General features: G+C 38.5%; 1 protein-coding gene across 1 annotated transcript; it reads right to left on the bottom strand.

The window, feature by feature from the left end:
- Positions 1 to 806: 806 nt before the first annotated feature.
- eci1 (enoyl-CoA delta isomerase 1) lies at positions 807 to 6,745 on the bottom strand. Its single transcript, XM_023266934.3, has 7 exons — positions 6,597 to 6,745; positions 5,431 to 5,550; positions 3,388 to 3,515; positions 3,075 to 3,221; positions 2,831 to 2,952; positions 2,505 to 2,683; positions 807 to 1,493 (listed from the first exon to the last, which is right to left on the bottom strand). Exons 1-7 carry the CDS (start codon positions 6,637 to 6,639, stop codon positions 1,327 to 1,329), a joined length of 906 nt encoding a protein of 301 aa, XP_023122702.1. The 5' UTR covers positions 6,640 to 6,745; the 3' UTR covers positions 807 to 1,326.
- Between the last annotated feature and the right edge of the window lie 6,817 nt (positions 6,746 to 13,562).

The raw sequence follows: 13,562 nt of genomic DNA, 5'->3' as shown, positions 1-13,562 counted from the left end.
AATAAATAAAAATAAATGTTTAAAAAAAAAATAAGGAAATAAATGTGTAAATATAAACAGGAATAAATAAAAATAAATGTTTAAGGAAATAAATGTGTAAATATAAAGACGAATAAAAAAATAAATGTTTAAAAAATAAGGAAATAAATGTGTAAATATAAAGACGAATAAATAAAATTAAAAAATGATGGTACAAAATAAGGAAATAAATGTAAATATAAAGAGGAATAAAAAAATAAATCTGTTTAAAAAATAAGGAAATAAATGTTTAAAGAGGAAAAATAAATATGGAAATATAAAGGTAAATTTTGTCTTTGCTTTTTCCTTTTTTCCATTTTGCCTTTGCTTGTACTCATACTACTCACTATATTTCCATATTTTTTAATTTCCCTTGACATTTACATTTCCTTATTTTTCAATGGATTACATTTTTTTTAATTATTATTTTATTTATTCTTCTTTATATTTACACATTTATTTCCTTATTTTTTTGCAACAGATTTATCTTTAATTATGGCAGACTCCAGCTAATGGATGAATAGAGGTTTCTGAAAGGATATGATCCTGTTGTCATTTTTCTGTATGTTTGTGCAGCATAAACTAAAGTTCAGTGATGGGAACTCAACACTTTAGAACTCTAAACTGAAGCTAATTGCATAAAATGACCCCTGCAGCGGTGTTAGTACAGTCACAGAGCGGTTATTTTGTAGTTTATCTGGGTCTGACAGCAAGATGATGACCATGAACATCGGATTAAGTGCAACAGCTCTTGTATAATTAGCAACAAATCAAAGCGACTGCATGAATGAGAATATGCTGCTTTATTCACACAGTTTAATCCACTGAATAAATGGGCCTACTGATTGATTTCAGAAATGTCACAGTATAAAGAACTCAGAAACATGTAATGCAGACAGATGTGTTAAAGAGACGATGAAGGCTCTGCCACTGTGGGCTGTTTAAAAGCATCAAAGTTTACATTAGCTGTCACGTTTCCTGAACTTACAGTAAGAGGAGGCACTTGTGATGCTGATTTTGAGACGATAAACTATTTCCAAGGTCCCACCCCCAAACAGTAATTATCCAATCACAGCTTAGCAATCACACATGGCAGGTGTGTGAAACTGTAGATTTCTCTGGAGCTCTAGTTAGAGGGATTTTTTAAAAGGCTCCTCAAGAGCACAAAAACAGAAGGTTGAGAAATGCTTGCTGCTAATTTAGTTATCAGGATGAGCTGTGATTAATTCAGAACTCTGAACTTTGATGTGTTTTCAACTTGTGCCACAAAGTCCTTCTAATGCATGTGCTTCTGTTGGCCTCTCTGATTTAGGCCTTTCTCTTTTTAAGCATCTCCAGATACATGCCCAGTGACTTCTGAACGGAGCCTTTGGTGATGAAGCCGACAAAGTTTTTGATGTCGGATTCTCTGTTGGACATTAGCCTGTCGATGGTCGGCTTCCTCATCATGGACTTAGTGATTTGTCTGGCGTGATCTGCAAAAAGAACAGATAAGCAGTTAGCCTAAAGACTCCAACAGTTGTTCCAGGGATTTATTTACAACAGTGAACTGACACAAGCTTCCACTTCTATATTTGTAAACCGGCATGAGAGCGTTTACCACTGCAGGCCAGCAAAAACAAAATTTATGAATCAGTTAATGCACATGGCTCCATGTAATATTCCACCGCTGTATGCATTTCATTATTACTGAGTGACTCCTGCCAAAGTATTGAACATGCAGGAACAAAAGAGGTTTAAAGAGCACCACTTAGTTGATGGTACCTGTGAAGTTTTAGCTGAACATATAAAATACAACTTTTCATATCTTCCAAGTTATTAAAGTTCAACGAAAGTAACTTTCTTTTTTTGTTTTTTTAACTATTATATTCCATATACTTTGTTTAGTATCACTGTGACAGACAACAGTATGTGGTTCACAAAATATCACCAGATGACTTTTGAATCAGTTATTTTTTTTAATGTGTGCTCAAAGGTGAGACTTTTCATGATGGCTTCAATTTATTTATTTACGTATTTTCATATTTCAACTCACTCATAACCAATGACTATTTATCTACCTGTCCAGTACTGCAAATTCTGAACGAATGAAACGGTGAGAACTAAAAAATGAATTTTGGCTTCCATCTTTAATAGTTCCTGAGATATTCAGACATAGCTTCAAATTTCAATGTGTGACAAAGTGCATCAAAAGTGGCAAAACTCTGCCAAAAACCATCAATATTTATAAAAAAATTATCTCAGAAAGTATGTGATTTTTCAGATTCAAATTTAAATGCCCATCGTTTATAATAAGAAGTTTCAGGTGAATCAGAGATGCTATTTGATGAAATGTGAGATGAAATGACCTTGATGCAAACTTGAAATCTACCTCTGAGGGGAGATCAAGTTAAAGCAACACAGGTGGAAGAGAAAACTGTAACGGACTGGAAAGTTGTGTAAAACATTGGTCATGACTTTAAGCTGCTCTATGATGTGCAGCGTACCTGGAATAGCCAACCACTTGCTCATGGTCTTCGTGGCTGTGGTGAGGACCTGGTCTTCAGGGACCAGCTGGTCCACCAGTCCAACCTTCAGGGCCTCTGCAGGGCTGTAGAGCAAACCCAGCTGCAGGGCTAACTCTGTGCTCCGGTTGCCGACCGTGTTCACCATAGTGTCCTTAAACCTGCAGCAGGAATTACATACATGAGCAAAAACACCGTAAAGGTTTCATTTCTTCTACATATTAACACTGTCATCATTAGTAGTAGTCACGTCTGACACCACAGCTGTCACAGGTTTGGTCATATTCATGTTTCAGGTAATTCCTTACCAAAAAGGTGCTACAATCCCGAGCAGCGTCTCATTAAGACCGATAGTGTAACGAGGATTATCTGCCATTATCCTGTAGTCACATGTCAAAGACATCAGACAGCCGCCTGCAGGACTGGAACCCTGACCAAGGAGAGACGAGGGAGGCTCAGTTTCAAGCACTTTGTTTTTCTTTTATTTATTTATTTGGACTGTACCACGCTTGGACAGTAGAAACTGGGGTGTTCAGGTTGTTTTATACGTACATTGATTGCTGCTATAGTAGCCATGTTGGAGCTGTAGAGTTTCAGCCACATCTCCTGCACAGCTTTCCAGAACTCTGCACAGCGCTCTGGAGTCTTCCCATACATCTCCAAGATATCCAGCCCGGCTGAGAACACCTTAGGGCGATCCTGGATTGAAGGAACACAAGGACAGCAGGACACTGAAGATAAACTGCTAACGGTCACACGTACAGATAAAATAACACGATATCTTGACATATATATGCTTTAACCACACTGTAATACAAACGCAAAGCTAAAAGGCAGAACCAATACACCACAGCTGTAAATGTACCGAGGTGATGATGAGGCCTCTGCAGCTCTTATCCATCTCCAGCTTCTCCACATTGATGCAGATCTCTGTGAGGAACTCTAAGCTGAGGCTGTTGACCGGAGGATTCTGCATCCGCATCACTGCCACGCCTGCAACAAGACAAAAGAGGATGGTCTTTCATTTTATTTAGTTCACCTGCACTGAGGGGAAAAGAATGGAAGTATCATCAGAAATCAAACATTATGTGTGTGGGGGCTAAAACAGACCTTTTTGTCCATAGTGAGGCAATGTTTGAAGAGAAAATAAAAATACAGAATTCCAGTAATGAACGCCTCTTCAACAGTTAAGCAGCAACAGTTAATGAAAGTTCCAAGTAAAAACACTGTCTGCTATAGAGACCCCACCCATCCCCAACATGGACGGTTCTCCCTGCTAGCCTTGGGAAAGAGGCTTCACAGCATAAAGAACAGGACAGATTCTGCAAAAGCTTCTTCTCCCAAACCATCAGACTCTTAAACTCACAATCCTCATACATATATGCACTTACAATGGCCTCAAAAGCAATAATTTTATGTGCAATATACAATGCAATATACTGTGTATAACCAATGTTTGGGCACTGCGTAATATGCAATACACAACACTATTATCTTATACTTTTTAAATGCATTCATATTTATTGCTGTAGTTAATTTTTAGACACTTATTTTTTAATGTTAGCACCTTGTTGTTTTACAGGAGGGTGAATAGTTTTGCTTCTGCTACACTGAGCCAATGCAATGTCGTTCAAATGTGCATTGTTTTGCATAGTCTGAGTAACAAGTTAATTTAGTTGAAGTCTAAGCACAGGGGTGGATCGTTGAAGCTGTGGGCTTGTGTGGCTACCAGTGGCACAGCAAACATATCACTGGTAGAAGGAAGAATGGATTTTTGGAAGCAAATATCATTGTTTCTGTTAAAAAGGGGAACATGAAAAGAGAACAGTTTCCACAACTTGATAAAGTTTCAAAACACACCTCAAAATTCACTGTGGACTACCACAGTAGCTGCAGGTGGAAGGCTTTACTTTAGCCCTCACAGTGCCAGTCATAAACGTCATTGAAAATCTGTAAATAGACCTCCAAAGAGCGGCACAACCTCAGAACCTTACAGAAGTAGAAGCTTTTTCAGAAAGAAAATCCCCCAAAACAAGAATTGAAAGACTTAAAGCTGCTACAAATAGCCTCTACAAGCTGCTTATTCTCCTGCTGCTTTATTAACGGAAACAATAGCAGCTCATTTTCCTGTAATAAAGGTGGAACTTCAACTGCTGCCATCACCAGAAACACAAAAAACTCCCTGGAGGTGCTAACTGATGTAGTCACAGAGTACATATTACTTGTGCATCTTCAGGAGACATGCGCATTTTTACTCTTCCACATCATCTGTTTTTCATTTAGGGTTGAATCTGTGGAAGTTTTGCAAAATTCGTGCCCCCTATGACATGAGTGTCCCAAAAAGTAAAAGCATTTTTCTCCTCTCATAGTTTAACATAGCATAGATTTACCAACCCGCCAGAAAGATTTCAGGAAGATAAATGAAGCAAAATGTTGTCATTTAGCATTTTAGGTGGTCATTCCCTCAGTTTGTAATAAGGAAAGGGCCACACTAAGAACTTAATTAAGAAATAGCTGTTAACAGGAATGGTCGTTTCACATGAGAACAATAAACCACCAAGTCAGAGTCTTCTAAATCATCCTCAAGCTGTTTTACAGTCAAACTGGGATTTGGATTTTGCCTTACAAGCGATCCTACAGGCTGTTCTCTCAGAGAGTTTTCTAGATCTCAACTCTATCTTTGCTGTTCCTGTTAACTGCCACTTTCCAGGGTTACCTAAAAATGCTTTCCTTTATTTATCCTCAAATAGGCTTTACAAATATTGTCAGCAAATTGGTAAATATCTTTAAGCATCCTCTCACAGCAAAGCAAACATTTATGCTTCATTATGAACCTCCAGAAAACTGCTTCGGCTCTAAGTAGCAGTTACGTCATATGGGACGAGAATTTTTCAGTAAAAATATTTACCTGTGCTTTGGTCAAAATCCACCTGGATCTTCTGTGAGGTGGAGTTATTCCTCTGCTGAGCGATGAGGACAGGAGACACTCGACCATGACTGTTGCAGGAGGACAGCTGTGAGAGAACACCTGGATGGAAACACAGAGACACATCATGCTACTGTTCTGTGTTTAAAAAACTAATTAAAAAGGACACCTCACTGTGCAAATTCACCTAAAATCAAAATTTAAAAAAACGTATTATTGCAACATGGAAGATGCGTAGAATGTTTTGGATGATTCGAACATATTTACATCATGGTGTCGTTGCACCAGTCAGAATATTTGTGATTATCAGTGTTGCTGTTTTTAAACAGCTTCTCGATAATCATCTTAAATCTGATCAGTTTCCCTTAACTGTGATTTCTCTGACAGATATTGCGATTTTATTTGTGATCATTTAAAAACAAATAAAGATTAAAGCTTTTTTCCACCAAAAAATGTTCAAAGATTTCCCAAAAATGTTGAAAATGTGGACATCAGAAGTTTCACTGTGAAAATATTTTCTCTTTAAAATGGGTCAATTTTGACAACACGAGGGTTAATGGTCTGAGAACACTGATTACTTCTAGTTAAAGTACTTCAGATATAACTGATACCTGCATTACAGGCAGATTAATAAACAGAAATTGTTCATTCATATCATCTCTTATCTGAGGTAATAAAGAGAAGGTCATCAAAGTTGTGCAATGTAGCGTTATGATTGACTCCTAGATGTGAATATCGTGTGAAAACAAAGAAACCCTGCAACAAAACATCTTTAAAGTGGTGACATACTTATTTATCGTGGATTTCTAGCCTCTAAAGGGAAACAAACTGAAGGTAATAACTGTGTATTTCTGGATAGCATGGGATTAATAAGACACACATTCTATACACGTCAACTTTTTAAATACCTATGTAATCAGCTTAAACACTGCATGCCATGCTGTGATATTCTAACATTACTGATTAAAGGTTTCTGTGGTTTAAAGCCAGAAGCAGCAGCAGCGTCCTGCGACCTTTGCTCCAGTTTCTGAGCTGCAAAGCTAACAGCAGGTAAACTGTCGCTGTAAAGAAGTGAAAATGAAGAACAATAGACAACACATACTGTCAAACTGCGTCTCCAAGATGTACCTGAACGTTTATAACTATACCTGTTAAGCCTCTTCTCCCCCTCAAACAGGCCCTCAATGCCATTCTGCGTCTTTTGGAAGAGGAGAAAAAAAATAACTGCCGCTTCTTCTTCTCTGGTGCCGATTCTGCTGCTGCTTCTTCTTCTACGCTTTTATAGCGAACAGACAAAGTCCGCCTGCAGCTGCTCCTCTGTACTTAGCAGAAGGCTGAAGTCAGGGTGGATATCAGGAATAAAAAGCGATAAAACGTTCGTTGGTCAGAAGATACATAAAACATCTGCAACATTTAGTATACCTACGTGTATTTATATTTTATTTTTAAAATATATTCAGTAGAACACTGAATTCAGGGTGGATATTAGGAATGAAGAGCAATAAATTGGTCAGAAAATACATAAAACATCTGCAACATTTAGTGTACCTACGTGTATTTATATTTTATTTGTTTATATATTCAGTAGAACACTGAATTCAGGGTGGATATCAGGAATGAAGAGCAATAAATTGGTCAGAAAATACATGAAACTTCTGTATCATTTAGTGTACCTACATATGTTTTTATTTTATTTATTTATATATTTAATAGTTTTACTGATATATATGTAATCACGTTAGATAGTTTTAGGATTTTTTGGAAGATTTTTACTAATTTTTTGAAAATATTTACAAGAATTTTCTTGCCAAATTTGGAGTATTAAAAAAAACTTTTAAGGGAAACTTTTAAGGAATTATTGGAATTTTCTTCCTGAACGTTTTGCAAATTTTCAGAAATTTGGGGAATTTTTTGCTGAATTTTTTTATTTTTTTCAGACAAGGAAACAATATTTTTGGGTGCCCGTAAATGAGGACAACAGGAGGGTTACAACTCCTACTCTGAGGAGAAAAGTGCCTCGGCTCTATAGACTAATTATCTCGTGTGGAACAAGAATTTCTCAGTTAAGGAAACTTCAACCTGAAATGCACTCCTTAATCTCACTAATAACACACAGCAATTTCATAGTTCCTCATATGAATGAGAGAACAAGTTCAATGGACAACAGAAAGAATGAGAGCAGGAGGTGGAGGGTAGACGCTGACCTAACGTGTTGATGTCAACTCTGAATTTTACTGTTAAGTATAAATAACTGATGCACATTAAGTTGCATGTGTTTATTCATATTTCTAACGTACTGTCTGCCTTTGCATGAGTGAGTGATCTTGTGAATGTGTTCATGTGTTTTTCTGTTGTTTTGTCTCTTTTCCACCCTGACCATCTCCTTCAGCGTTATCGAGCGTCATAGGAAATCCATCACCTCTGCGCCCTGTAACCTGGGGGACACACTGCTCTCCTCAGTTTGTCGTCCAACCCACCCTGCGTCATCATGGATCTCATGGACTTGGGAGACGTGGGCAGCGGCTGTGAAGAAAAGAACTGTGGCCTGCTTTAACCAAGAGTGCCACTGGGAGCAACGTATGTTTGAATTCATTGAATTCGGTCAAATCGTTGTTAACAATAGCAGTGATGCATCATGCTTGCGAATTTCTCTTTCTGCTCCTAAACCATCATAACTGGAGATTTTACTAAAACTATCAATAAACACTAAATAAGATATAACAAAAACAGAAAGACGCGTTAAATATTACCGCTTTACCTGTTTGCATTGCTTGTACGTATATTATAGTTTTACCTATTTATATTTTTGGTATTTTGTATTATTTATATTTTTCTTTTGTTTTTTAAAAATATATATTTTTTTAAATGTTGTAACATTTTGTCTTTATAAAGCCTGGTGGACAGTCACTGCATTACTGTATGTGACGAATAAAACAATCTTTTCTAATCTAACTGCATTTAAAGATTGTCATACACAATAAGCCAGTAGTTTGCTCTATATTGAAATTCATGGCCACTATACAAAAGTGTATTTTAAACAGTGATGGAAGAGTTACTATTGTTTACTCAAGTAAAATTCTTAGCTGAAAAATTCCACTTAACTAAAACTCCATAAGTATTAGCAGCAAAATGTAGTTAAACTAATGCGTGGAGGGAACCTTTAGAACCGTACATTGTTAGGAATTAATGATTAGGTGGAACTAACCTTTAAAATGAAAAGTTCTTTAGACAGAAGTTAGTATTTCCAGTGTAAAAAACCTTTCCAAACAGAAATGCTTGTACAAAAAATAGAATTTTGGGGTGGAATAACCCTTTTTAGCCATCACTTGTTTGTTAGAAAGTACTGTCTGGCTGGAATAAGCCTTTTAAACTATCAATGCTTGTAGAGAAAATAATATTTTACAACTGCATCACCTGGAAATAGATTGAATTCAGCTCATTTTCGGAATCTTCTCCTGAGGGTAGTACGTGACAGATAGAGTGGGGGAGGAGATGAAAGATTGCTGTTTCCTTGTATAGGAACATAATCTTTGAGAGACAAAGCTGACATCCTCATTTTTGATTTTTAATTTGTCTGACAGGTAGTTTGATAAACAGCTCAAGGATTTCCAAGGCTGTGGTGAGATCATTCGTAATTATTTACTGCAGTACTATTAGCTTTTTACTACTAATCTGGAACCAGTTACACCACTGTTCACACTTGGCCTAGTTTTAAGCCAGGTTTTATGGATTAATATTTTTATTTAATTAATTTTGTCTCTGTGTGTTACTGTCATGTAAAGGTTAAAGGTATGTTTGCTTAATTTAGTTGTTAGTCGTGCCTCTTGCTATTGATTGGGCAGCATTGCAGAAGTTTCTTAGTAACAAATTTACACATTACTAAAGCGTTTACTAGCTTCGACCTTTTTTATGTTTTAATGATCCAGCCTCTCTTCTAATATCCGCCCAGAACAGGGCAGTATTTAGAAACTATTTCATTATAGATGTGTATTTTCTCCCTTTATTATACAGTTACAGTAGAGGTGGACAGGAGAGCTGATGAAAGATAGCAAGGCAAGGATGTGCAGTAAAGGTCTCATTGGCCAGGAATGGAACCAGGGACTAAATGAAGATAAAGTAGTTAAAATATCTGCACCTCAAAGTTTTACTGAAGGGTCTTAATACTTCTTCCACTGCCTCTTATTACTCTACTGTTTATAAAAAAGTGAATAAAACTGCATGAAATTAATAAAATAGTTTCATATGAATGTAAATTAGTCAACAATGTGGAAAAAGTCATTTGTATGTAGGTTAACATAATGTGTCCTAATGTAAAACAGATGTGTGTGGAGGGTTGTTCAGACAGTAGAGCTGTGAGAGAGAGAGAGCTATAAGAGGAGAGAGTGAGCGAGGAGACAGATCGTAGGTGTGGAAGTCATCGCCAAAGCACAAGAGTGTTCCTGCAGCAGAGATACACCAGGCGCTGAGGCTCCTCTCAGTCAGTGAGTATATTCATTTTAATTTAAAATGATGGGTTTTTTGTTGGTGCCAATGTGATGTTAGTAACAGTAATGTGCTATTTTTACAGTTTTTAATGGTTTCAGGGATAAAAGATAATAATAGAAGTTGTCGGGAAGGTTCAGTTAAAGCTTTGATTAATTGACTTTAACTGTTCTTATCTATTTATGTGTGCCCCCATATGAAACCAGCAGTTTTCTCAGTGTTGCTAAAAGTTTATCCTTTCGACATTTAGAACTAAGTGACGAATGATGGGTAGATGCAGATGTTGACTCTGAATTTTACTGTGAAATCCTACATACTCACATGTACTTGCACTTGTTCATTCTGTCTACACTTGCATGAGTTATCGTATCTTCTCAATGTGTTTTTCTCTTTTGTTTGCCTCTTTCCCGCCCCGACCATCTCCTTCAGCGTTATCGAGCGTCATAGGAAATCCATCACCTCTGCGCCCTGTAACCTGGGGGACACACTGCTCTCCTCAGTTTGTCGTCCAACCCACCCTGCGTCATCATGGATCTCATGGACTTGGGAGACGTGGGCAGCGGCTGTGAAGAAAAGAACTGTGGCCTGGCGTCGGGCTTCCCAGAGGACTGCTCCAACCAAGAGTGCTACTGGGAGGAACCCACATTCGAACTGATCGAATTAGGTGGGTAAAAACAAAGGGAAAGATGGTGGAAGTGATGCATGATGCTTTCAAAAGCATGAATATACACAAAAAACCCACCCAAACAACAACACTGACCTTTGTTGTGTTTGACGAGCTGAACGGAATCTTTGTCCTCATTCTTCTGGTATTAGAGGTCCAATGTGTTGGGTTTAGAGGGATCTTTTATCAATGTATTTATCATCCATCCATCCATCCATCCATCCATCCATCCATCCATCCATCCATCCATCCATCCATCCATCCATCCATCCATCATCCATCCATCCATCCATTATAGGGTCACAGGGGTGCTGGAGTCTATCCTGGCTGACTTTTGGCACTTTTCCACTAGCACCTACTCGGCTCGACTCTACTCGGTTTGTGAGGTTTTCCATTAGGACGTAGTACCTGGTACCCAGCGGCCCAGAGCTATGGCTAGTTTGGACTAGTTTATATCCAGTTTTAGATGCAAGGAGAGCAAATAAATCTGAGGGCTTCTCACATAAGTAATGGGAGATGATCAACAAATCTGTTTCAGTTTGTTGGCTTTTTCTCTGATCTTGATTTTTGCAGAGATATTGGATCCATTGAATATTCATTTAAATGAATGAACAAATTAGTTTAATTCAGTGAATAAAATCTTAAAGGACTGGTATCTGGGGAAATACAGTTATCATTTAAAAAAAGAAGTGTTTTACAGAAAGTAGTATTTTGGGTGGAAGAAGCCTTCAGATCTACAACTCGTTCGTTTGAAAGCACTCGTTGAGTAAATCATCACACGTTTGTTAGAAAGTACACAGGGTGGATGAATCTTTTGCAGTCATAGATACTTAAACAGATCTTTGGATGGAAGTAACTTTTAGAAGCATAGTTTGTAAAAAATACATATTTGGGTGGAATAAACCCTTAAACAGCGAAGTTCTTCAGACAGAAATTAATAATTTCAGTGCAATAAACCTGAAACAAACACAACTGCTTTTACAGAAAATAGTACTGTTCAACTGGAATAAACCTGCTAAACTATCAATGCTTGTACAGAAAGCAGTGTTTTGCATTTTACAAGCTGCATCACCTGGAAATAGTTTGAATTCAGCTCACTTTAGGAATCTTCATCTGAGAACCCTGAAATGAGACATGAACTCCTCAAAGATTTATCGTCATCTACACATGAAGGAATACGGTTAGTTATGTTTTATCATTTTTTTAAACTTTTATTTTTAGGTAGAAGCAGTAATGGGGGGTGAGGATGGATGCTGGAAGGTAGAGGGGGGAGGCAGGTGGAGGTAAGGTAGAAGGAGAAGTGGGGGTGAGGGTTGAGAGTTAAGGATAAATGGGGGAGAAAGTGGGAGGTGAAGAACCAGCAGCCTCCTCCATCTTTCTGCTGCTGTCACATTTCTTCTGAAACTAGTGGCAGAAGCTCTTCTTCTCCTCTTTGTCGTCCTGCTCTGTCTAGCTCCTGTATTTCTTCGTGGTCTGTCTCTTTTACCTTTTTCGACTCTTTCTTTGCCTTTTTGTCTTTAGTGTTTCCCTTCCAGAACTTGAAGATTTCCCTCTTTTTCTGCTTTTTTGAGCAAAGGTCTTGCAGCTCCTCAATCATCTGTTCCATTTCTTTTATCTTGTCCTCCAGTTCTCTATTTCTCTCCTCCATCACCTTGTTGTTTGCCTCCATTTCTGCCTTTTCGTTCTTCAGTTTTCTCTTCTGCTCCTCCACCTCCTGTCTTTCAGCCGTCTCCTTGGTGAGCTTCTTCTCCAGAGCGTTGCGTTCACTCCTCCAGCCCGACTCTCTCTGTTGGGATTCAGTTTGTTTTCCCAGCAGCTCCTCCTCCACGTTGAACAGAGTTGCTGTGAGAGTGTCGATCACACCCCGGAGTCTGGTAACTTCCTGGTCTCTGATGATGACTTGGTTCTTCAGAAAGTCCACCGCCTCATCGTGCAGCTGGTTGTTGATTGGCTTCCTCGCCAGCTGAAGCTCCTCCTCCAGGATCCTGATTGTATTGAGGTTGTTGCAAGCTTGGAAAAAGGACTGCTCTTTTTCTTGCAGGAGTTTCTTGATATAGCAGTCCATCTTATTCACCTGCTCCACCAGGTGAATACCATTCTGCAGTGTTTGTTTTTCCTCTTGCAGTTCTTCGATCTTCCTCTGCTGTTCTTTGCTCTCCTCTTGCAGTTTGTTTTTCTTCCTCTGCAGCTTCTCATTCTCCTCCAACAGGCTTTTAACTCTCTGCTCTATCAGGCTGACTCTGTCCACTGCCTGGTCGTTTTTCTCCACCTTTTCTCCGTTCAGCATCGCAGAGAGACATTCCTTCTCCTTCTGGAGTTGAAAGATTTCTTGGTCTTTCTGGTCAAGCTGCTCCATCAGGTAGTCCTTGTCCATCTCAACGTCGTTCCACATCATGGGACACGAAGACACTCAACCGAAGTGAAGCAGTTGATGTTTGTCTTGCAGCAGTCCGTGGTTGACTGTTGTTCCTGTAGAGGTTGTTGGTCTTTTGTTCGCTGTTCTTCAGACAGTTCTTGGCTGTTGATGCTTTACTACGATTGCTGTTGCTCTGTCTTGAAGTTCACACCTGGTAGTGCCTCTGTTTACTCTGGTATTGCTAGGCAACAGGTTCAAACATCAATACAGAACAAACACAGGATTCCTTGTCCAGTAGGGAGGTGTGGGATTCTAGAACTTTACTGTTCTTCATCTCATTAAAAAAAAATCAAGGATTTTTTTGCTTATCCCGACAAGCGTTCATCTGAACAGCTTCATACTTGGATGGTGTGTCGCTGGAGACCCAAGGAAGTCCAGTGTCGAGTTTGAAGCACATCGGATGAACAGGAACGTTTTTAAGGTTCTTATAGGGTCCTCATCCTGAACTTAGGCTGCTGGTGTGCAGAGCTCCTGCTGCTAGACACCTTCATCAAAGCAAATGTGAATGATTCTTACAAGGTGTATGACTTTGACATGGACATACTCTACAAA

Source organism: Amphiprion ocellaris, chromosome 19, assembly GCF_022539595.1.
Source record: "Amphiprion ocellaris isolate individual 3 ecotype Okinawa chromosome 19, ASM2253959v1, whole genome shotgun sequence".
In the NCBI taxonomy this organism is placed as follows: domain Eukaryota; kingdom Metazoa; phylum Chordata; class Actinopteri; family Pomacentridae; genus Amphiprion; species Amphiprion ocellaris.
This window is presented reverse-complemented; position numbering and strand designations above follow the sequence as displayed.